Source organism: Emiliania huxleyi (genome assembly GCF_000372725.1).
Source record: "Emiliania huxleyi CCMP1516 chromosome Unknown EMIHUscaffold_153, whole genome shotgun sequence".
In the NCBI taxonomy this organism is placed as follows: Eukaryota; Haptophyta; order Isochrysidales; family Noelaerhabdaceae; genus Emiliania; species Emiliania huxleyi.
This window is the reverse complement of record NW_005201058.1, coordinates 142,889-163,521: the sequence shown is the minus strand read 5'-3', so window position 1 is coordinate 163,521 and position 20,633 is coordinate 142,889. Positions and strand designations below refer to the sequence as shown.

At 65.6% G+C, this 20,633-nt stretch overlaps 8 protein-coding genes across 8 annotated transcripts; 4 read left to right on the top strand and 4 right to left on the bottom strand.

The window, feature by feature from the left end:
• Window positions 1-17: 17 nt before the first annotated feature.
• EMIHUDRAFT_229155 (hypothetical protein) lies at window positions 18-306 on the bottom strand (the record flags this gene model as incomplete). The annotated part of the gene is made up of 2 exons (XM_005786228.1): window positions 18-36; window positions 143-306. 2 exons carry the CDS (start codon window positions 304-306, stop codon window positions 18-20), a joined length of 183 nt encoding a protein of 60 aa, XP_005786285.1.
• Window positions 307-3,107: 2,801 nt separating this feature from the next.
• EMIHUDRAFT_229154 (hypothetical protein) lies at window positions 3,108-6,066 on the top strand (the record flags this gene model as incomplete). The annotated part of the gene is made up of 5 exons (XM_005786227.1): window positions 3,108-3,821; window positions 4,089-4,340; window positions 4,529-4,582; window positions 4,657-4,884; window positions 5,596-6,066. 5 exons carry the CDS (start codon window positions 3,108-3,110, stop codon window positions 6,064-6,066), a joined length of 1,719 nt encoding a protein of 572 aa, XP_005786284.1.
• Window positions 6,067-7,037: 971 nt separating this feature from the next.
• EMIHUDRAFT_229153 (hypothetical protein) lies at window positions 7,038-8,460 on the top strand (the record flags this gene model as incomplete). Its single annotated transcript, XM_005786226.1, has 3 exons — window positions 7,038-7,188; window positions 7,271-7,323; window positions 7,363-8,460. The coding sequence occupies 3 exons, from the start codon at window positions 7,038-7,040 to the stop codon at window positions 8,458-8,460; spliced, it is 1,302 nt and encodes a 433-aa protein (XP_005786283.1).
• Window positions 8,461-9,535: 1,075 nt separating this feature from the next.
• On the bottom strand, window positions 9,536-11,201 carry EMIHUDRAFT_229152 (hypothetical protein; the record flags this gene model as incomplete). Its single annotated transcript, XM_005786225.1, has 8 exons — window positions 9,536-9,608; window positions 9,834-10,034; window positions 10,146-10,231; window positions 10,384-10,440; window positions 10,503-10,577; window positions 10,645-10,836; window positions 10,915-11,007; window positions 11,151-11,201. 8 exons carry the CDS (start codon window positions 11,199-11,201, stop codon window positions 9,536-9,538), a joined length of 828 nt encoding a protein of 275 aa, XP_005786282.1.
• Window positions 11,202-11,793: 592 nt separating this feature from the next.
• On the bottom strand, window positions 11,794-12,426 carry EMIHUDRAFT_229151 (hypothetical protein; the record flags this gene model as incomplete). The annotated part of the gene is made up of 1 exon (XM_005786224.1): window positions 11,794-12,426. The coding sequence occupies one exon, from the start codon at window positions 12,424-12,426 to the stop codon at window positions 11,794-11,796; it is 633 nt and encodes a 210-aa protein (XP_005786281.1).
• Window positions 12,427-13,503: 1,077 nt separating this feature from the next.
• On the top strand, window positions 13,504-14,913 carry EMIHUDRAFT_111533 (ABC1 family protein; the record flags this gene model as incomplete). The annotated part of the gene is made up of 1 exon (XM_005786223.1): window positions 13,504-14,913. One exon carries the CDS (start codon window positions 13,504-13,506, stop codon window positions 14,911-14,913), a length of 1,410 nt encoding a protein of 469 aa, XP_005786280.1.
• Window positions 14,914-15,252: 339 nt separating this feature from the next.
• On the bottom strand, window positions 15,253-16,384 carry EMIHUDRAFT_229148 (hypothetical protein; the record flags this gene model as incomplete). Its single annotated transcript, XM_005786222.1, has 3 exons — window positions 15,253-15,270; window positions 15,434-15,505; window positions 15,746-16,384. 3 exons carry the CDS (start codon window positions 16,382-16,384, stop codon window positions 15,253-15,255), a joined length of 729 nt encoding a protein of 242 aa, XP_005786279.1.
• Window positions 16,385-18,981: 2,597 nt separating this feature from the next.
• On the top strand, window positions 18,982-20,347 carry EMIHUDRAFT_429419 (hypothetical protein; the record flags this gene model as incomplete). The annotated part of the gene is made up of 4 exons (XM_005786221.1): window positions 18,982-19,332; window positions 19,433-19,603; window positions 19,749-19,780; window positions 19,919-20,347. 4 exons carry the CDS (start codon window positions 18,982-18,984, stop codon window positions 20,010-20,012), a joined length of 648 nt encoding a protein of 215 aa, XP_005786278.1. The 3' UTR covers window positions 20,013-20,347.
• Between the last annotated feature and the right edge of the window lie 286 nt (window positions 20,348-20,633).

Here is a 20,633-nt window from a genome sequence, read left to right as displayed (position 1 = left end):
TCCCAAAAAAGCGTCGTTCAGTGCGCGTGCTTGGGCCTGCGCACGAGGGCGAGAGGGGCCGTATCACTCAATCTATCTCTCTCTCGCGCGCACGCCCGCATCGCATCGTGCGCACGCGCTGGGAGTGGAGGTGGCGCATCACCTGACGGCGTCGGGATGGCGCTCCGACACCAGGAGCGCGAGCGCGTTTATGCCCTCGTAGGAGCGCCGCACAGAGCCGAGCGTCGGCCGTGGTAGCTCGAGGTAGGTCGTGTCGAGTCGGATGCGCAACTCGCCCGCAGGGCGCAGCGCTTGGTGAGCTGGCATCGAACTTGCGCGGCGACCTGCCCTACGAGTGCACGCGAGAGGCCGTCCGGTGAGGTTGTCGAGCTGGGGGACACGCCGCTGGGTGCGTCGGCCCTCGGCATTATGGTGCACAAGAGAGCTGTTTGGCGTCTCGCGGGCAGGGGTTGGGCGTTGCGCGCACATGAGGAGCCATGACTTCGTCCAGCGGACCTGTCCTGGTCGTCGATGGACGGCGAGAGGGCGGTCTCGACACGTTATGAGTTGCGACCGGCGCGCGAGGACACCCGCGGCGACGCGAGGGACAGGGAGCTCGAACCCTTGAAATCCGCCATTCTGGAAATCCGCCATTCTGGCCAAAGTACTGTTGTAGCCTAAAGTCTGCCCAGGTTACTCAGGACACGATCCCGGCGTGAACACAACTAACTGACGGATCCGCTCCTGACAGTGGCATGCACCGCGCTGCGGCGCGTGCCACTGTCTTTGTTTGAAGTTGAAAGTCGAATCAGAGCGGCGTCGGCGTTGTCCTGAGTTTTCTCCCACGGACCGTCCGTCCGGGACCGCTCCGGGACGCACGCCGGCGAAGCACCGTCAAGCTGCTGTACGGCCCCGGCATCGCCTCCCCTGGCTTAGCTAGAGTGAGAGATATTGTGCACATGGTCTGTCTCTACAATATACTCACTGACACTTCACCTCCCAGAGCTCGTCCTGGTCCGCCACGGCCATCCTCGGCCTCCGGAGGGCCCCCGGCCGCGGCGCGGTGCGGCGGCGTCACAAATCCGACCACAGAGCACCGGGACGCGGTCGGGCGATCTAAGGCCCAGTGAGGCGTATGCATTGCCCATCCAGGGCTATCACCTGGACCTATCAACAGGCGCCTGCGGCGCCGTGCTCAGGAGCTGCTGCTCCAACCTGTTCACACTTCCGTACAACTTTACGGCACAGTATCTCTCACTTTAGCTAAGCCTGGGGAGGCGATGCCGGGGCCGTACAGCAGCTTGATGGTGCTTCGCCGGCGTGCGTCCCGGAGCGGTCCCGGACGGGCGGTCCGTGGGAGGAAAACTCAGGACAACGCCGACGCCGCTCTGATTCGACTTTCAACTTCAAACAAAGACAGTCGCACGCGCCGCAGCGCGGCGCGTGCGACTGTCAGGAGCGGATCCGTCAGTTAGTCGTGTTCACGCCGGGATCGTGTCCTGACCAACCTGGGCAGACTTTCGTACCTAGGTACGGCACAGTATAAGCTGTGTGCCGCTGTTTTCACGCTGCTCAGCACGCCCCCCGGTTAAGCTGCAATGCAAAACTCTTTTTACCACCTTCAGGTACACCCCCAAGACTCCCCCAAACCGCCCAGGATGAGCTCCTGAGGTGCCATTCCGCCCAAGATATGACCGGTTGAAGTTGGGGTTCCACGGTCAGGATGGAGGTGTCGAACTGGATGGGGGTCAGCCAGGGAGGCTGTTGTGGCGCACCGGACAGCCCCCCAGCACCGTGCCCCACCCAACTGCATCCATGGGAGTCACAAACGGTGCTGTACTCGCGGCTGCAAGCACTCACGACACTCAAACCCACCACCTGCCTCCTACCCTGTACGAGGAGCCATTTCACCCGTGCAACATCTGCACAGGTGTACCGCCGACGCTCCAGCGCCCGGCCCCTACTAGAGTAGTCTTGTGGGACCCACAAACGACCAATACATCCACTCGCGGCTGCAGCATGTGTCCGGGGGGGGCATCCCCGTGAAGCAGCCAGCAGGTGCCGGACACGGCGTTGGCCGTCTTGGACCGAGATCAGGGCGCAACTGCCTGTCTCATGGGGTTGAAGGACCGTCATGGGGTCGGCTTTGATGCTGCCAATCAGTCGGGTCGATAGGTGGCGCCCCAGCGAGATGCGTTGCGGGTGCTCGGCGTCGCCTGCTTGAGTGGCCTAAACGCACTCGCGGGAGCCAGAGAGCAAAGGTGTGCGCGAATTGAGGCTTCTGAGCAAGCCCAGGCAAGCCACAGGACCGGCCATGTGCGTGGGTAGTCGAGCGGTGGCCGGAGGCAGCCTCCAGGAGTGCCTCTCAGTTCGACACCTCGGTCTCGACCACGACCAGACTAGCTGGCTTGGGGGCGCGGGCGTGGCGCCCACAGTCCTCCTTCTCTTTGTGGTCCTCGTCTCTTTTCTCTTTTCTGTGCTAGGGGTGAGCATCCCGCGTTTAACGAGCATGTACGTACGTACTTTTAGCTTACTGGGAGAAAAGAGAGAGGGGGTTGTGTTCTCTAGGCCCCTAGGGGCCCTACGCGCGGCGTGAGAGCTCGGAAGCGAGCTTAGCACGCGGCGATCGAGGATGGCACGGTTCACCCCCTTCACCGAAGCGATGGAGATGCGTTCCGCGTGGTGTGACACAAATGAGAGGCGGGAGTGGGGAGGGTACGCGGTGCGGTCAACGCCCGAGCGTTGAGCCTTGCGCGCAAGGCGGTTGATCTTTGCAACTGCAGGCGGCGAGAAGCCGCCGCCGAATGTCTCGTGGAGAAGCAGGTTGAACTTGTTTCGTTTGCCGAAGATCCCGTCATGGTAGTGGCCACGCTGCGACTTGACGTAGCCTTGGCCGGTGGTGTGGTCGAGCATGTGTATGCACAGGCGACAAAGCCGGACACGGGAAGGGGATTGGAGCCGATGCCGTTGGCGCCGCTGGCTCGGAGCGGCACACAGCTTATGAGTTGTGACCGGCGCGCGAGGACGCCCGCGGCGACGCGAGGGACAGGGAGCTCGAACCCTTGAAATCCGCCATTGTGGCCAAAGTGGGCCTCCCCATGGTCTGGACGATGAGGATTTCACGTCCAATGGTGGATCCGTTCGACGCCAGCGCCGCTTTCGTCGCCGAGACGATCGGCCTGCTGCGGGAGCACAAGCCCGGCCTCGCTAGCGCCGTGCGTAGCCTCTGCAGCGACATCGAGAGCGGCTCGAGCAGGCCCGTGCTTGCGGCCTCCGTGGCGCAGGGCCTACACGCGGACCTGTCTGGGTGCCTCGACCGCCTGCGCCTGCTGCCTAGCGCCGCAGGCTCTGCTGACGAGCAGCAGCTCAGCGCCGCGCTCGCGGCCGTCGCGCTGCTCGGCGCCGCAGCCTTCTCCCGCGGCGGGAGGCTGGAGGACGGCTCGGCACTCCTCGACGCGGCGCTCCTCCGCTCGCGCGCAGCGGCGCACAGCGCGGCGCTGCAGCGCGTCCTCTCGCTGGTCAGCCTCACCCTGACGACAGGTCCACACCCTGGCACGAGCTCCCCGCCCGCGACGGAGCCTCCTCCGTCGACGCGTGGCTGGGGCGTGCCGCCCCCGCCGACTGGCGAGATGAGCGGTGCGGACTTGCGTGCGTTTGTGTCTGCCGTTTGCGCGCTCTCTTGCCCGCGCCTTGCGCCCCGCCTCGCTGCTGCGTGGCCCGCTGTCCGGAGGTGGAGCGAGCCGAACTACCTCCGCGCCCGGTACGGCCACCGGCTCGTGCCCGTGGAGGTTGGGGCGGAGCACATCGGGGAGAGGGCGCTGCACGGCGTGGGCGAGCAGCAGGTGGCGTGCAGATGCTCATCGGGGTGGGCGGGCGGGCGCGGGGCACACTCCCTCCAGTTCTCTGCGCTTTACGCTCTAGTCGGCCAGCGAAGACTCTCGGGGCTCTCACAGTTCAAGAGTGCCCTGTATAATAGTGCGCAAGATATCGCACTCACTCGAGCGAGGGACTGCAGCTCACTCCACGCGGCGGGACTAGCACGCACACATGGCAAGGCAGCCGGAAGGAGCCAGCCGGAAAGGGAGACTGTCACCCGCCCGGATCGGCAGGTTGTGTGCACGCTCGAGGCCTTCATCGACGACGTGATCCTCGCCGGCCACGCCGCCACGCGCCGGGGCGGCCTGCCAACCGCGGTCTCGCCGACGGTGCCCGTCACGTCGAGCTGCACGCGGGGCTACCTGGCACAGCACACCCTCTTCGAGCAGATCCCCTCCCTGCGCGACGACCTCGGGACGCCGCCCGCCGTCCCGCCCTCCGCCGACCTACGCGCCTGGTTCGGCCCCGCGGGCGTGGCGACGCCGGTGCGCCTCCGCTTCGGACTCCCGAGAGAGCTCGATGCCTCCCGCCGATGCCTCCGCCCTCCCCGCCCGTCGAGCCTGCAGACACCAGTGCCACCTTCCTCTGCCACTGAGACTAGCAGCGAAGAGGGGCTGGCAGCGCTGCGGACGCCCGCCCCCCCCGACCCGGACACCGGGACCACGACCCGCAGGTGCACCACGACCTCCACCACGGCCTGCTCGTGCAGCTCGTCGGCCGCAAGCGAGTGCAGCTGTGGCCGCCCGCGGCGCGAGGCACAGTTGCCGCCCAGCCTGACGCGCGCACTTGCGGTGCCCGGAGGATCCCAGGGCATCTGCTTCAGGCCTGCTGCGCGCGCCGCCGCTCGGCTCGCCGCTCGCCAACACCTCCCCCTTCGACCCGGGCTTGCTCGAGACACCGCCGGCCGATGGGACGTGGACAACGGAGGAGGTGGAGCAGCTCCGGCAGGCGGCGTCCCTGCACACGCTCGAGCCGGGCGATGCGCTGCTCATCCCGCAGGGGTGGTGGCATTCCGCGCAGGCCCTGACGGTGAGCTTCTCGGTGTCCTTTTGGTGGAACGACGAGGCAGACGCGGGCTCGGCGAGGGGGGGCGCGGGGTTGGCCGGTGGGACGTGATGACGAGGTTCGACGCGGATAGCGGGGAAAGTACACGTACTACAAGAGTTCGAGTTGGCTTCTAAAAATCTCTCTCTCATCTCTCTCTCTCTCTCTCTCTCTCTCTCTCTCTCTCTCTCTCTCTCTCTCTCTCTCTCTCTCTACTATGCCAGGCTGAGCCCTGGTCTGACAGCCTGACAGCAACCCCCGGACAGCGCCTGACAGTGCCCGACAGCCTGACAGCGCTGACAGCACTTTCTCTGACAGTCTGACAGCACGTGTCTGACAGCCTGACAGCAGAGTCTGGCAGGCGAGGGGTTCCGTCGCTGTCAGGCCCTAACGTGACAGCCTGACAGCTGCCTGACAGCCCGACAGCACACAGTGGCCTGACAGCAGCGCTGACAGCCTGACAGCCCGACAGCAGCACAGACCGTACACAGACCCCGTAGAGCCTCTTTCTTGTGCCCCATTGAGGGTATAACAAAGTTACATGCAAAGACATGTGAGTGTGGTCCATGTAGTCATGGGATGGTCATGGGTCTCTCTCTCAACCCTCCCGCCCGCCACCTCTGCGGACCCCTCTCTAGCACCGGCGGCTGTGCTACTACAAATGAAGCTACCAGCTAGCCTTCTGGGGCCCTACAGTCATATGCCTACGGCGTCTGGGTGGGGGTGGCCGTCTCCAAGGACAGCTCCAAGGTCTTTGCCATCGGCAACATTGAGCAGGTGGCCGTCGCCGACGGCACAGTAGACGCGCGCCGCGCCACTGGCAGCTCCAGCGCAGAGTACCTGCGCCAGCTCTCCATGAGTCAGCGCAGCAACGGGGTCTTCATCAACGACCCCAAGGGCCTCTTTATCCTCCGGTGGTACCGTGAGGTGAAGGGTGACGGGACCCCCCCAGACGGCCCGCGCTACCAGAACAGAGCGTGCAAGTACTACAAGCTGACGAGCGACAACGATGGGGAGGCCTTCCGCTGGACCAGCAACTACCAGATCATCAGCAAGGTGTACCTGAAGAAGCACTCCACCCTGCCTCTCTGCTATGCTCTCAGTGCGGCAGACAAGAAGATGGTGACGTCCACCATGAAAAAGATGGTGGGACCGGAGGCAGAGTAGAGGCTAGAGTATGTATGTGTAGTAGAGTCCTGCTTGATCTCCTCTTGATAGTGTCATAAGTGTGGCTGGTGTGTGTCAGAGCCTGACAGCACCCCGACAGCACCACCTGACAGCACCTGACAGTAACAGCCCACCGTCTGACAGCAGCAGCAGCCTGACAGCTCTGACAGCTCCGACAGCGTCTGACAGCAACACCCGACAGCTCCGACAGCACCTGACAGCTACAGAACCCCTCGCCTGTCAGACATGCACCCGACAGCACCCGACAGCACTGACAGCACCTGACAGCTGGTCTGACAGAGGCACCTGACAGTGCCTGACAGCTGCCCGACAGCCCGACAGATCACCTGACAGCACCTGACAGCCTGACAGCCAGGGCTCAGATGCCAGGTTAAGACCTACAGCAGTATGGTCTTACTAACATGCCTCATGCCACCGGTCGCGCATGCATCGAGATAAGCGGGTTCGATCCTCCCCCCCAAAAATAAAAAACAAAGGCTACAACAAGTGACCACCCGTCTGTATTATTTTTTTTGAGCTTAGCCTTCGATGTTATGAAACAAACGCAAGGCGGACATGGCATATCGCTCTCGGGCCCACAGACATCCCGCACACTCGCCGCACACCCGCCGCCCCCGCGCGCGCCCCACCCCGGCCGGGAGAAAGGGGAGTGACAGATTGGGATGGCAACAGCCCGAGTATGTTGAGTCCTGGCTCAACAACGCAGGAAACAAGAGGGGGTGGTCCGGCTCACAAGTCCGGCTCACGCGCCTCGAGCTGACCCTCTACCGCACTGGCCACTTCCGCCCCCTCGCTCCCAACCCATCCACCTCGCCTCGGGCCGCGCCGCGCGATCTCGGGCGATCTCGCGCTATCTCGGGCCGGGGCCGCGCCGCGCTATCTCGGGCGATCTCGGAGCGTCGCTCGCGCGGCGGCACACCTGCTCAAATCGCGGCTGCCGACGATGTCGGATGGATCCTCCCGGCAAACGCACGCGGGTGGACGACTACTACTCAGCGAGCAAGAAGAACGGGCCGCCAAAGGCCACGTTCTCAACGCCGTTGCGCGGAGGTGACGACGAAGAGCCCGAATCGACGCAGGAAGACTGTCACAGGCTCCCAAGTCTCGGACCAGGCACCCGAGGAGCAGTGCGCCCTCGTCGCGGACGAGCGATCTGGGGTTATTCTCACGGTCGGCGCCGGAGGCCTTTCCATTGGACGCGGCGAGGACTGTGACGTGCAGCTCAGCGGCGACGAGGTGAGCCGGGCGCACGCACAGCTCTTGCTCACCTCGCAGGGGCTCGTGCTGCGGGCGCGGAACAAGTCCGTCTTCGTGCGCCGCGGTGAGGTTTGGGAGGAGCTCCCCGCAGGCGAGGAGACCCGCATAGAGGAGCAGCAGCGGTGGGGGCTGCTCCGCAAAAGCAACCGCTACAGGGTGCGCTCGGTGCCGCCGTTGTGCAAGGTGGGCTCCGGCTCCGGATCCTTTGATGCTGGCTATTCTCGCCTGCTGTGCCGGGTGCTCGCCGAGGGGGAGCTGCAGCGCAACAGGAAGGGCGTCAATCGGACGCTCTCAAAGGCCGCCTTCACCCTCGACATTGATCTGGAGCCGCCCTCCCCGCTCGCGCCGCCAGAAGACCCTGCCTTTGAGACGCTCGGGCTCGTGCCGCTGACCACGCTCCGCTTTCTCGCGGCCAAACCGGGCCTCGTCGAGGCGCTGTGGTACTTGCGCGGCGAGGCGACCATTGACTTCCTCAGGAGGCACAAGTGCCGGTTTTGGGACGCGCAGGCCTCCGTAGACGGCGTCGTCGGGCTAAACTATGGGCTGCTCACCCGCTGGCCGCAGGCCGAGGGGGGGCGCCTGAACCCGCTCGAGAAGGACGTCATCACGCCGCTCTGCAAGCGGCGCGGCGAGCCGTCGCGCAACTTGATCGTCTCGCTGGTGCACCCCTCCCAGGCGACGGTCCAGCCTGCGTGCACATCCTCGGCGCAGTTTTCGGTCCGAGGCGGATCGCTCGACCTCGCGCTCCAGCAGCGCTCGTCGGACGTGATTCTCGGGCTGCCGCACGACGCGTACGTCTGGTCGGTGATCCTCCACCTCGTGGCCCGGGAGGTGCGCCGCCGCACTGACGGCGAGGTGGCGCTGAGCGCTGGTCGTCTCAGCATTCACCTCCCCGCTGGCAGCGCACATGCGTACGCTGTGAATGAGGATGCCCTGCGAGAGCTGTCTCGCCGTGCGCCGAAGGGCGGTGTTGCCCCACGGGTGCTTCTGCGTCGGGACGCACCCGGCCTCTTCGAACTTGCAGCGCTGGACGATTCGCCAGCGATGCTTAGAGTGGAGGGCTACGATGATTCGTGCTGCCACCCGCGAATTGTGGTCGCGCAGGCGAATGGATGAGGTGTAGGTTTCAGGTTGGTCGTACGTACTTTTAGCTACGGGAGAGTTGGTCTATTATGTGTCTCATACGGCTACGCGGCGTACAAGCATCGCCCCGCTCCCCGGCGTCGGTCGCGCTCGCGGGGTCGGACCTCGGTCCCCCTCCATGAGGCGCTTTCACCCCCCGCCAGCGGGGGACTATACGTGCGAGACACGATGGAACATCATGTGAAGAGTACTCTCTTCCGGAGTCCGGTGAGCGGTGTGGTCTGTGGTCTGACGTCCGTGGACCGGTGCACTGTCTGGTGGCGCCTCCACCCGGAAAGACAAGCGCGCCCCAGATCCCGTCTAGCATTGCGTGTCGCGCTCGCCACTGCGGCACGACGACTGTAGTTGCAGCCCAGCGGCGGCGCATGTAAGCCCGGCCAGTCGCGCGTACGCTCACAGCACAAAAACCGAGTCGGGGGAGGCGGTGCGAGGCGGGCTGGCTGTGGTCGCTTTGGAGCCGACTGGCGCGAAGAGGGCCTTCTTGACCGCCGCGCGCAAAGGCGACGCGCACCGCTCAGCCGCCCGGGCTTGGCATCGGGTGTGGACGGACTCGTCCATGATCCAGCGCGAGCTGCACGCCTGTTCACATGAGGCGGTGCGAGTGAAGACGCCGCGCCAACCGCAGACCTCTGCCCAGCTCCGCTTCGTCTCGTGCGCGACGCGCCTCGAAAATGTCGGCGCGCTCGGCTGCATTCGCCGAGAGGGAGCCAAGAATTGTCTGCGCCTCCGTGCTCACCTGACCAAGGTCACGCCCTCTGGGCGTAATTGACGATGCTCTGCTTAGACTTCCGCGCGGATCTTCAAACCTGGCTGAGCTCGCGCACCACGCGCCTGGGTGGGCCGCCGCAGCAGCTGCAGTCCAGCAGTCCTTGCGCCTCGAGCGCCTCCATGATAGTCTGGTTCGGGGGTGCGCCTTGCGGTGACATCGAGGCGCGATCTCAGACCGAGCTCCCCCGCCTCTGCCGTGAGCCGCGGGGTTGGGGGTGGGGGCGCCAGTCAGCATGTACCGCAGGAGCCGGGAGAGCGAGAACATATCGAGCTGAAGGGCCTAGTGCGACACGACTGGCACGATAAAGAGGGGGCGCGACGGGAGGGCGCCGCAGGGCGGGTCTGTCGCGCGCCTCGTCGAGAGTCATGTCGACTCGGCCATCCTCGCCCACTCTTCCGCAGAGAGTAGCCGACTGCAGGCGTGGCTCGGCCCTATGCGCAGGAGGTACAGCGCGGAATGTCAATACGTCCGGGTGATGCAATGCCAAACGGGTCAGTAAATTGACACCGCAGACCCGGCTCGGGGAAAGGGGAAGAAGGGGCGGGGCGGGGGGCGGGGGCGGGGGCGGGGGGGGCACCAGTGGCGGGTTCCGACTGGCGTCACCGCGATGGTACGCTCCTCCGCAACACTCGCCGACTGCAACGCCCAGTCGCGCTGACGGACCGGACTGCTGGGTAGATAGGTGGTGTTCTGCCACGAAGCGGCGTGGGTGCGGCCATCAAAGTCGAGCGAACCGTCCATGTCTAGTGCCGCCCATGTCTCATGGCCGTGCACCGAGCTGTCGCGCGAATCGGCTCTACCCCCCTCCGGCCCGCGTCGGGACGGAGAGCTGCGCCGCGATACGCGCTTGGAGGCGCCGTGAGCAGAAACACCAAGTTCGCGCGCGAACCCAAAGTCGATCAGCTTGCTCACGCAGCCGGCGAGCGGCGAGCGGCGGTGGTCGGGCACGGCGTGCAGGAGGACCACGTTCGCCGGCTGCGTAGGGGGGGCGCGAGGCGGAGGGAGGTATGACAGGGACAGATGGAAGGGCAGAACGGATGTTGCCCATCGGAGGAGCGGAGGCAGGCAGTGTTAGTCGGGGAGGCCCGGCAGGGGCATCAACCTCACAAACAGCCCAGGGGACGTACCTTGACGTCGCGGTGCACGATGAGGTTCTCGCGGAGGTAGCAGAGCGCGGAGCAGACCTAAGGCCAGGAGGGACAGCCTTGCACTATGGTGAAGGGCAAGCGCTGGGCTATAAGCAGACCTGCGAGAAGATGCGCCTCGCCTCGGCCTCGAGGAGGGCACCGCGCAGGTCGAGGAGCCGTTGGAGAGTTGGTCCCTGTAGGCGATGGGGAAGGCGGTCGAGGATTTGTAGCTAGGTCGGGGCGGCGAGGGGGCGGCGCAACCTCGCACAGCTCGAGCACAAGGCGCAGTCGAAGCCCGTCTTCGCGCACATCCAGGATCCTGACAATGTGGGGATGCGAGCATTGTTCCATGAGCTGTGCCTCATGCATCATGTCGGCACGGGCGGTCGCAGAGAGGTCGAACTCCTTAACAGCGCAGAGCTCGCCGGTGCCAGTCCACTTTCCAAGTCGGACCTGGACGACGGTAATGGTGGGTAAGACTTGGCGGATCTGGGCTCTAGCGTGCACGCTCCCTCGCCTGGCCAAAGGAACCGGAGCCCAAGATGCGTCCAAGCTCAAGGCCTCCGGATTGCGTAGTTGGCTCAGTTCCCACCGCCTCGACTCGCACGGGTGGAGGGCGGGGGCCTCGCTCGTCCGCAGCGGCGCTTTGTGGCCGCGTCGTCATCGATCGGCACGAGCAGGGCACGAGCGGCGAGCGAATATCGCAACGTAAAACGCTTGAAGTCCTCCAATTTCGTTTCATCTCAGGTGCCGGGAAATTAGGGCACCGGCGGGCACTGCCACGTCGATGTGTTCGGCCCGGCCCGAACTATCGGCATCAGGAGATGAGGGGCCCGGGCTAATGTGGATGGGATGGCCTTGATGGCGGCGGAAGCTCCTCTGTTGTGCCCATCTCCGTCCTACTTCGATCCTCTAGTCGGTACCGACCGTAGCCGAGTGGAGCTGGGAGGGTTTATTTTTAAAACTAAATCTTTCTCGAGATGTCTCGTCGTGCGGCTGGCGGGGCGACGGCGCCCTTCCCCTTCGACATGTTACGATGTGTGTATATGCTGCCCCAATGAGTGCCGCCATTACTCTATTAGCCCGACCTTGCTCGCCGAGCTGCCCAACGCACAAACGCTGTTGCAAAGTTGCCCAAGATCCCATGCAGGCTGCAGGCGCCGCGCGATAAACTCTATCAGGACATCGCCGCCTGCTCCCACAAACATAGCGCCGGCGCGTCTCATATGACCACGCCGGCACCGGACGGTGCGTGCTTAGTGCACCGCGAGGCACTGGCCCTGGCCAAAATGGCGGCCCTACCCCTCGCTACCTCAGCTCTGTCCGGACCCTTGCGTGGAGACGGAGAGCGCTCCGCGCCACTCGACAGTCAGCGGCGTGGTCGCCGCCTATGCAACCGTTGAAGCAATACTAATTGACGAACGCGCCACTCGACGCTGGCGGCGTGGCCGCCGCCTTTGGCCCGTCCAGCCTGACCACGGCGAGCTCCCACTCGAGCCGCGCGAGGAAGGCGCGGATCGCCGCCCCGTCGCACGGCAGCCTCCTCGCCTCGAGCGGAATCGTCACGTGCAGCGCCTTTGACGACGGCTCCCGCGACTTGACGCGTGTGCCGACCAGCCTGTGCTCTCCGCAGGTCTTCATCACTGCACTCAGGACGTTGGAGCCGCCCCTGAGGTGGCAGACGAGGATGTGCCGACCGGCGTACGCGCTCCGACCGTCAACCGGATCGTCCCACTCCCACCGGTCCACGGGTAGTCGCAAGCACCTGTCACCGGCTGCGTGTGTGTCTTCGAGTCGTGACCGCCCGCTCGCCAGCATGGCCTCCGCCGCCTCAATCACGTCGACGCCAACATGCTCGTCAAACGAGCAGAGTGTCATGTGCACAAAGCCACCCCACAGTCCCGTGCGGCAAGCGATGGCAGCACGCAGCGGCTGCGGCGCTTGCTCGAGCGCGGCGTCCAGGCTCGACTCGGACGCGATGGCGTATATGGAGCGGGCCGACGCCGGCTGTTGCTCTTCATTTTCGGCTCGGGAGCGCTTCATGACGCCAGTAAGTGGTCGCACGACACGATTCACGCGACAGGCGAGGCGCGGGCGACGGCTTCCTCAGTAATAAAGCGACAACACGCACTCTCTCACATGGAAAATCCCTGTCTGGTGGCGGCGTGCCGTCCTCCCATCCATCCCTTGGGGCGTCTGTTTTCTTTCTTTCTTTCTCTCACATGACAAGCGATCCCACGACGACAGCGAGTGTGCTGTGTGGGGACTACATGATCCGTACGTGAAGGGTGGAGGGGCCCGTCCGCAGAGCTAGGCGGCGCGGGCACCCCCCACTGGGGCCGAGGACAAGAGGCCGTTTGCCGCTTGCTTGTTCTTGATCCAGTTGGTGCGCACAGTGCGCGCCTGCTTCTTAATGTTTTCGGCGTCGCCCGCCACCGCCGCCATGGAGATCTGCTGCGTGTGGTGGACGACAAAGGAGGAGGCGCTCGCCGACGCCGCCCAATACACCGTCCGGTCCGTGTTGGTGCCCACCGCTTCCTTGGCGAACACGTGGAGGAATTGCTTGGTGGGCGGCGCAATGCCACCCACCCAAAGTCTCCACGAGGCACGAGCACCAGCCGCGTTATGGCTACCCACTTCGCGTCGTAGTACTGCGCCCCCATCCATTTCGAGCCTGCATCCTTCTTGACCACCCGTCTCCAATCGTCCCGAGAGGCCCAACGGAGAGTAGAAAGAAGAAACCGCGGCACAGTGGTACACGTGTGTATGCACTTCGCCCTCGGGGCACGCCTCACGCTTGCCGCTGTCCTCACCGCGAGCAGCAGCACAGCGCTCGTCTGCTCGTCGCCGTTGCGCGCTCGCCGCCGCCAGCCGTCACACCGCCGCTCCACGCTTTGTGCGGCGGCGGCGCCGCCATCGCCGCCGCCGCCACCGCCGCCCACCGTTTTCAGACCTGATGGCAGCAGCAACAGAGACGATGACGCGCGAGGCGCTGCTTCCGCGCTCGTCGCACGGCTGCTGGCTGCGCCGCTCACACTTCAGCTGCCGCTCCTGCTGCCAGCGTCACTCTTCACGCTATGGCGACCGTTTCGGCGCGCGGTGCGCACGCAGGTGAACGTCATGCCGATCGTGCTCCGCCTCAAACTATTTGAGTGTCGGCGCTTCGAGTCGGACGAGGCGCGCGCGCGAGCGCTCGACGAGCTCGACGAGGTGCTCTCCCGTCGATTTGCGTCCTTTATTGGCCGCATGCGCGGCGCCTTCATCAAGGCGGCCCAGGTGCTGGGTTCGCTCTCGCCGCCGCCAGTTCGGCCAAAGTATGTCCGCAAGCTCGAGCCGATGGTCGACGCTGCGCCAGGCGGACGACCGTGGCGCCACGTGCGCCGGCAGCTCAATCGCGAGCTGCGGCGCAGCGGCCACACCGGCGGCGTCGAGGAGGTCTTCAGCAGCTTCGATCGCGAGCCGCTCGGCACGGCGAGCGTCGGCCAGGTGCACCGCGCGGTGCTGCGCGACTCTGGGCGCGTGGTGGCTGTGAAGCTGCAGTACCCTGACGCCAAGCGTCTCATCCTGTCTGACCTCGGCAACATCCACGGCGTGCTGACGGTCCTCGGCAAGAAGGCCGAGGCCAACGTCGTCAAGGAGTACCGCAGCCGCATGGGCCAGGAGTTTGATTACGAGGAGGAGGGGAGGACAATGAACGCGGTCTCCTCATTCTTCGGACGCGGCGGCAGCAGCGGCGGCGGCGGCGGCGGCGGCGGGCGCAGCACGGGCGCGCGCCGGCTCGCGTCGCGGCTGGTGGTGCCTCGCTGCTACGAGGGCCTCTCCACTCGCAAGCTGCTCGTGATGGACTTTGTCGAGGGCCGGTCGATGCGAGAGGCGCTCCTCGCGCGCGTGGCGGCGCTCGACCGCTATCCGCCGCCCATTCGACTGCCGCTGCTCCTCTCTCTCCGCGCGTCGACGGAGCGGCAGCTGGCGCTGCTGCTGCGCGCTCAGGCGCTGCAGATCTTCGAGCTCGGCACCTTCAACGCCGACCCGCACCCCGGCAACGTCTTCCTCGTCCCGAGGGCGAGGAGGGGCCTCGGCCTCGGCGGGTTATGCGGCGGCGGCGGCGGTGCGCGACTCGGGCTGCTCGACTTCGGGTGCAGCAAGACGCTGAGCGCGCGGCAACGCGCCTCGCTCGCACGGCTCTATATGGGGCTCTCCGCCCGCGATGACGACGCGGTCGTCTCGGCGGCGGTCGAGATGGGCATGCGCACCAAGCACATGGACCGGAGTGTCATCGTCCAGTTCGCCACGCACTTCTTCGACCGCAACGTCGCCGACTGCTCGCCTCCCGCCTTCCTCCTCCAGCTCAATCAGCAGGACAAGATCACGGCCCTCCCAAAGGAGTACATGCTTGTCGCCCGCTCCTCGCTGCTGCTGCGAGGCCTCGGCGCCAAGCTCCAGGCGCCGCAGCACGTCAGCGCGGTGTGGGCGAAGGAGGCGCGACGGTACCTCAGAGAGTATGAGCGGACTCGGAGCGTGCGGACGTAGCCTCACCGCGATCAGCTTGCAGAGCCTGCAGCTCGGCTCGTCGGCTGCAGCTCGCGATCGGGTCACGTGTGTTTCGCCAACACACCTCAGGTGACTCACGAGTCACATACCAAGCCGTAGGGTCCGCCGATGACGCCAACAACGTGGTATACACACGTCTAGCATTAATCATCAGTGTAGCGAGACGTGTCATATTTCGCTTTTCGGAAAGTGCTGAAAGCGCAGAGAAAAGCGCACAAAAAGAACCCCAGTCCGCAGGCACAAAGGCGGACCGCACTGCGCGCACATCGCCGCGAGCGGCGAGCGGGGCAGCGGCAGGGACCTGCTGTCCTGCTCCACTTACAGCGTAAGGTAACCCTAACCGGAGTACGGACACTCATCTCGGCCTCACCCTAAGGCAAGCAGGCGGCGGCGGCGGCGGCGGCGGGCCCTCGCTGCTCGCTCGCTCCAGCACCACCGCGGCGGCGGCGGCCCCCGCTCCGGAGAGTGCAGAGCGGCGCGGCGCGCGCAGCACGACCACCTCCCCGCCACCCAGCAAGCGCCGGAGCTCGCCCTCGGAGGCGCGCAGCCGCAGCACAAAAGGCTCCGCCGTCTGATCCACAGGGAGGGCGAGGTCCGAGGTGGCCTCCCGCCGCCCCTCCCCCGCAGGGAGGGCCGCCGCCGCCGGCCGCGCCGCCACCCGCCGCACCGGCGCGTTTGGCGGCGCGGCTCGCCGCTGACGCAGCCGAAATGGCGGCGGGGCGGCGTCGCCGCTCGAGAGCGGTCGGGCGGGCGCGAGGGTGGGGGCGGGGAAGCGGGGGCACTGCGGGCGGTGGCCGATCCAGATGTTGACCAGGAAGGTGACGCGGCGGTATGGCTTCGGGCTGCAGAGCGCCTCTGGCACGCCGTGCAGCCAGCGGCCGTCGAAGCGGACGTGCCTCCCTCGCCGCGGCGGGACGAGGACCGCCTCGGGGAGGCGCGAGGCGGCATACTCGCCCTCCGCACTTACCTGGCCGCCCGGAACGATCAGCGTCGGCGCGCCCTCCTCGCCGAGGTGCGTGATCGTGGCGAGGAGCGGGTGGACAAAGACTCCCGCCGCCGCGTAGACCGCCTCGTCCTTGTCAAAGTGGAGGGCGACCTTGCCGTAGCCGTCGCGCTCCCGGCACACGCTGGCCGAGTCGGACACATTCGCCCACCACTCGGCGCCGCTGCAGGCCGGGTCGAACCGCCCTGCCGCGCTCCCGGCGTGCAGCTTGAAGATGGCCGCGGCGAGCGCCTCCAGCGCGCAAGCCGGCGCGGCATCGGCCGCGAGCCAGAAGGAGGAGGCCGCGAGCGGCCAGGCGGCGGACTGGGCCTCGGCGCGGAGAGCAGCCGGGTTGAGCAGCCGTACGGCGTCGTCCCACACGCCGAGCGAGGTGTCGCACAGGCCGGCGGTCCCGTGGACACGCCCTCTGCCGTCGAGCACGGGTATGTCGACCTCGTCGTCCTCCATTTATGCGAGTGGGTTCGGGCTCTCCCCAGATGCGGTGCGTGTTATACCTAGGAAGTCACCCGGGGTGTGTGTGTGTGCGACTCTCCGGACCCGGGCCCCGCACAGAGAAGCGAAAATGCAAGTGCGCCAACCAAGCAAGTGCAAGAAACAAACCGCGTACGCACCGTACCCGCCCCCCGCCGCCGCTCCACCCCCGCCGCCGGCGTGGCCGCCACCGCTCGGACCCACACGAACTTTGGGGAACGCGGAGCCGCCCCGTCGGAGGCTGGGCTACCCGAAGGGGGGGACCGAAGGAGGGGAGGTACCGACCGCGAGCGAGGCGACAGCGGGTCTGTCGGCGAACCGGAAGGCCAAGACCGGAGGGCCCGGGTGCGACCTGGAGTCAACTGTCGGAGGGGGTACGGGGCAATCCACGCAGGAGGTGATGTGGTCGCTTGCCACACACTCGAGCGCGAGCGAGGCTTCCGCCTGCGCCACGGAAGCAGCGGCCTTCTGACGCGCCTCTTGTTGAGCGAGCAGTGCCACGGTGGCGCATCTTCTTGCGCGCCTTCTTTGACAGAGACAGTTTGTTGCTTTGACAGTGGCTTGGACTAACGAAAGCATAAAGTTGGTCCACGTTGGGTGTCCTCCGATGTGCGGAGCCGGTTGCGCGGCGCCGACAGCAGTCCTGGGCGCCGAAAGTGCGAGAGAGGTGCGGGTGGGCGGCGGCGTGCCTTGTGCCACCAAGTTTGTCGTACGTACGTGTCTCCAGATGTCAAGTTTCCCGCCCACAAACAAAAAACAGAGTGCCCACAACCCTCTTAAGACTTAACCAACCCTCCGCCCTCGGCAGTCCTAATTTTTTGGAAACTAAAAATGTGGGAGAAGTTTGAGATAGGTGTTTGCAAGGTTTGCAGACGTCTGCTTTCATCTGTCTGGCAAAATATCTCTCTCCGGGGATTTTCAGTGTATGTAGCTCTTACGAACATACCCGTAGGGGTGAACTGCTGACGGGGTTTGCGATGAGGAGCGATCCGAACGTGGATTTTCAGATTATGTCGCTCTTTGCGTTTTTTTTGCCGCGATTTTGCTGATTTTGGCCCCAACAAAACCAGCCTCGGACTCGGCTCAGAGCCCGAAAAATTGATTTACCAGGAGAATTCTGCTCTTTGTCTAAGTAAGCCATTGGTTCGCTTTCAGCAGATTTTACAAACACAGCACTTGGAGACACAAAGATTCGCACAAGCGGTCGGTTTGCAATTGGACCCAACGTGCAAGCCGCAAGCGCCCGTCGGCTTGACCACACAATTCCAAGCGCATCGTGGGCCGCCGAGGCGACCTTTGGCGGGCAATGCTGCCGCTGTTGGTTGCGCCGCTGGCCTCGGAAGACCCGTGTCTCGAGAGCAATGTCTTCCGGGACCCGCACATCAATTTTGCCTACGGAGGCTCCGCCGACCTGCGCGGCCGCCACAACACGCTCTACAACTTCCTGTCTGCGCCCGGACTGTCGGTGAACGTCAAGACGGAGGAGGCTGTCTTCAAGATGCACGGCGGTGCCCTGACCATCAACGGCACCTTTCTCACCGAGGCGCACATCACCGCGCAGCTCTCCCCGCAGAAGCTCGCCACGGCCTCATTTTTCGCGTCGGAGCTCTCGCCCAACAACTTTGGGTGGCAGGTGGTGAACGGCACCTGCGTCGGCCGCCCCTTCAAGTTCGGCGCTCACGGCAAGAAGGATTGCTTCGGCCTCACGATGGCAATGGACTACTCGAGCGCCATCTTCGCATTCCGAAACTGGACCATGAAGGTGCACGGCATGCACACGTGCAAGGGCTGCCTGGTCTCGGGCGCCGAGCACCGCCTCGACATCGGATTCTCCGCGCGCGGCGACGCGCCATCTCGCGACAGACCACACGGCCTAATCGGCCAGTCGTACACGCGGCAAGAGCCACTCAACGGAAAGAAGGACCTCTACCCTTGGGCCGGCTTCTACACCACCAGCGCCCAGGCCGAGGGCGCCATCGAGGGCACGGCGTCCGACTACGAGGTGCTGAGCGCACACGCATCCAAGTTTCGCTTTTCGCGCTTCGACGCGATGAGGGGCGAAGTGTCCCCATCCGCTTAGCGGCGAGAGGCGCCGGGAGGAGCCCGGGACCGTCCTGTGGGGCAAGGTGGGTCGCGTCGCCAGATTTCCCGAACTCATGGTCCTCTTTCCCCGACGCCCGAGCGTACACATAGCCGGTTGTGACATGTGTGTGTATATAGTGTGAGGCTAGATCTACGGAACCCGCGCAACTCCCGCAGGGCGTGCTCCCTCCCAAGTGCGCAGTCGCCGGCGCGAATCCGCGAATAGTTGCGCACGCGTGCCATCTGCTTTCCCATGCGATAAGCAACGATATACCACGCTGGCAAGGCACATAGATTTTCGTTTGACGCCGCAGCGGGGAGAGAGGAGGTGCGCTCGTTGCAAGACGCAGAGCGGCGCGCACTGCACAGGTGGCGCGGTCCTCACACGCACGCGGCGGCCGTGGGTTGAGAGAGTGAGAGTAGAATCTGGGAGCTCCAGGCGGGACCCCAAATTTCGACAAATTGTTTATTCTTTATTCGACAACGCCGGCATGGACGACTGTCTCCAGCAACTACTCAATAACACCACTGCATTCCTCGAAACCGAGTGCCCAAAACTTTTCGTCAGCAAGGCGATCGGCTACGCCGTGATCGCTGGCAGCGCGCTCGTCAAGCTGCCCCAGATCCTCAAGATCCACCGGGCTGGCAGCGTCGCGGGCATCTCGCACGCTTCCGTCCTGTTTGAGTTTGTGGCGACGCTGGTCAACGTGAGCTACTTTCTGCCGCTCGGCTACCCGTTCTCCACCTGGGGCGAGAACGCCTTCCTCCTCGCCCAGAACAGCGCGCTCTACATCCTCCACGCGCACATGTCGGGCGGGCTGCGCGCCAGCTTTCTGCTCGAGGCGCTGCCCAGCGAGCGACCGCCGAGACGAGAGCGGCACGCGCCGCCGCCCCTCTCGCCGCACCGACGCCTGAGAGTGGGCGCACGACGCTGCCGCGCAGGCGAGCGCCGCGTGTGCATCCGGCTACGTCCTCTACCGGCGGCTCGTGCCTGACTTTGTGCTTCCGGCAGCCGCGTGCGGCGCGCTCGGCCTCCGCCGCTGCACCGTCAGCTGCGAGGAGCTCGCGGGCACCCTGCCCATGCTGCTTGGGCTTGTCGGTCGCCTGCCGCAGGCGCGGGTGCCAGCCACTCTGCGCCCCACCCACCACCGGGAGCGGTGCCGCAGGAACGCTAGTCGCTGCAGCACGCGAGGAGGCGCCGCGGCAGTGGCGCGCGGGGGCGGCGCCTCACCGCCGCCCCTCCTCGCCCCCGCCGCAGATAGCGCAGAACCTGCGGCAGCGACACACAGGCGCGCAGCGCGGCCCCGCCCTCCCTCCTCTCCCTCCTCTGCCCACGACCCACGCCGCCGCTGTCGACCCACGCCGCCGCCGCTCGAAGCGTCGACTACTCGACGCCGCGAGCGTTGTCAGCCCCCCCCCCCCCCCCCAGGTGGTCCTCTCGCTCGGCCTGAACCTTGTCATCGTGGCGCAGATCCTGCTGCTCGGAGGCACGCCAAAGAAGGCCGCCAACAAGGCGGCCTGAGGGACCACCGCCCCACCCACCACCACGTCAGCGTGAGCTGCGCGTGAACTTCTCTCGCGCGGCGAGAGAGAGGGCCTCTCCCACCGCACCGCGAGCTCGCTGGCGCACTCCGCTGGCGGGCTGGCTGGGGCTCGTCGGCGGCCCGGGTCGACACCTCGGCCGAAGCTCGCGCACGCGCACGGGTCGGGGACGGCGGGGGCCGGGTGCCTGGCAGGCCGCTGCTTCCCGCGCCGCGACCACACACGCCGGACGTCCGCCTGCGCCGTCTTTCCGCTATCTCACTCTTGCTGTGTGCCGAGAATATTTCTGCGTCAGCTAAGTGGCGCAAGTGTGGCAATGCGCGCCACCTCCACAGCGGAGCGGCTCGGGAAGATGAAAAAAAGCGATAAACCGCATAAAAGCGGCCGCACCGTCCCCCGGCAAGTGACTATTTAGTCAGGGCAAGTGCGCGTCAGACCACGCGAGCGCCAGCAGCGGTTGCGAGCGTGCCGCGCGCTCATGATAGACTGTGCTGTGCAGCAGGCGCACCCACGGAGGTTGCGCCGCCGGGAGAGAGGCCGCGGTGAGGTTGCCCGCAGCCCATCACCCCCTCTCCCACGCACCCAGCTCTGCCACTCAGCC